Here is a 2,239-nt window from a genome sequence, read left to right as displayed (position 1 = left end):
CACGTCAACCGCTGTCGTTGTTGGTGTTTCTGTGCTGCCACCGACCGTCGCTGCCGCCGTGGTCGTCGATCTCCCGCGCCGTTTGGACGCTTGGCTTTGGCGCCCTGCCATTCTGATTCTGACGCCAAATGTGATGTGGACCACTTTTGCGCTGGATGCGTCCAATACAAATTGCAAGTGAATTTTCCTGATGTATCCGTAAACGTGAGGAATGTGAGATGGCGGCGCATCCCATACAAAAACCAAGTCAAACCACTGCCTTGCATGTCCGATTTGCGGAACAAAAAGTTGCGCTGGGGCTTGAGGCGCCGATGCAGATTGCCGGAAATATTCGTAAACCTACGGGATGTATGTATAAGGTAGAGTTCATACATAAAAGTTATGCATCTGCCGAGCCGGTCTCAAACTACACTGCTAATGCGGTCTTCGTGCTACCTTCGAGTCCTGCGACTGCAGTTTCGAGCGACGCAAGCCGTTGATGCATCTGCGCTGCGTCGGCGGCTACCTGCTGCTCGAGGACCGACAACCGTTGCAAAAGCTCGGCGTTGGCTGCCGTCGCCATCTTGAGTTGCTCTTGGAGAGAAGTGGATTGGTCGCTGAGGCGGCTCTCACACGCTTGCAGCTGCATGTCGAGCTCTTGAACATGGGAGACAACGTACGGGATAAGCCCGATGTAGTTCATCGAGAGCATGCCGTTGCTGTCGGCCGACACAAGGTGGGGTAACCACGTGGCTACTTCCTGCGCCAAGAAACCGGCTTGCAGACCCGGTGGCGCCCGCGTCGCATTGATCCACTCAAACTCGATCTACGACATGCTCCATATCTTGCAACGTAGTTTATAAAGAATTGGTACCGGACGAAGAGCATGGAATATGACGGATGACACTGACGCCGGGCGTAGCACTCGTTTTAGCCGCGCGTCCGAGCGCTGTGTCATTGTTGCACCAGAAATGGTGCCACCTGCCCAGATTCCGCCGGCGACACCGATGCCACCTGCAACTTGGAGGGCCCCCGTAGTCGCCGACGAGGCATCCGTCGTTGAAGACAGCACTACAGTGCCTGAAATTGAAGCACCCCCGCTGCTAATCGTTAGGCCTCCGGCGCAAGAGGCGCCGTTCGACACAGTCAAACCAGCATTTAGCGATGTGGCACCAGCAACGTCAAGCGTCGAATCGAGCGTGGCCGCCCCGACGACATGCATGGCGGCCGATGCAGTGAGGATACCAGCGACGTCAAGCGTCGAATCGAGCGTGGCTGCCCCAACGACATGCATGGTGGTCGATGCAGTGAGGATACCAGCGACGTCAAGCGTCGAATCGAGCGTGGCCGCCCCGATGACATGCATGGCGGCCGATGCAGTGAGGATACCAGCAACGTCAAGCGTCGAATCGAGCGTGGCTGCCCCGACGACATGCATGGCGGCCGATGCAGTGAGGATACCAGCAACGTCAAGCGTCGAATCGAGCGTGGCTGCCCCAACGACATGCATGGTGGTCGATGCAGTGAGGATACCAGCGACGTCAAGCGTCGAATCGAGCCGTGGCGCCCCGATGACATGCATGGCGGCCGATGCAGTGAGGATACCAGCGACGTCAAGCGTCGAATCGAGCCGTGGCCGCCCCGATGACATGCATGGCGGCCGATGCAGTGAGGATACCAGCGACGTCAAGCGTCGAATCGAGCGTGGCTGCCCCAACGACATGCATGGCGGCCGATGCAGTGAGGATACCAGCGACGTCCAGCGTGGAATCGAGCGTGGCTGCCCCGATGATATGCAGTGTACCAGACCCTTCGATATTTCCGGTGATATCAGCGCCACCGCCAGACACGACAAGACCACCTTGATGAATCGTTGTCATGCCATCGCCACGCACGTCGAAGAGCGGCGTTGGCGTGCCACCGGCGTACACCCGGAGCATGTAAAAGTCATCGGAGGGTTCCGCTGCGGCTGTTACCTTGAGCACCACCATGTTGTCGACGAGCGCGAGGGTACCCGCTGAGGACGCAATGGTGGCGACGTTGGGTCCAGTAGCAGAGCTCGTGATGGACGCGGTTCCTGCCGATAGGACGAGGTTGCCTTTGTGCAGCGTCGTGTCGCCAGTTCCCTTGATATCAAAGAGCGGCGTCCCGACAATGGCTTCTGCTTGGAGAAGGTAGAAGGAGCTGGGAGGCGTAGCAGCCGTTGTTGCGAGATACAAAATAGCCTTGGCAAAACGCCGCATTGGTTGCGTACACCGCT

The 2,239-nt window shown here is 58.1% G+C and overlaps 1 protein-coding gene across 1 annotated transcript; it reads right to left on the bottom strand.

Moving 5' to 3' along the window:
- Positions 1–406: 406 nt before the first annotated feature.
- SPRG_19294 (hypothetical protein) lies at positions 407–937 on the bottom strand (the record flags this gene model as incomplete). The annotated part of the gene is made up of 2 exons (XM_012340319.1): positions 407–805; positions 854–937. 2 exons carry the CDS (start codon positions 935–937, stop codon positions 407–409), a joined length of 483 nt encoding a protein of 160 aa, XP_012195709.1.
- Between the last annotated feature and the right edge of the window lie 1,302 nt (positions 938–2,239).

This window comes from Saprolegnia parasitica, assembly GCF_000151545.1.
Source record: "Saprolegnia parasitica CBS 223.65 unplaced genomic scaffold supercont2.4, whole genome shotgun sequence".
Classification (NCBI taxonomy): domain Eukaryota; phylum Oomycota; class Saprolegniomycetes; order Saprolegniales; family Saprolegniaceae; genus Saprolegnia; species Saprolegnia parasitica.
This window is presented reverse-complemented; position numbering and strand designations above follow the sequence as displayed.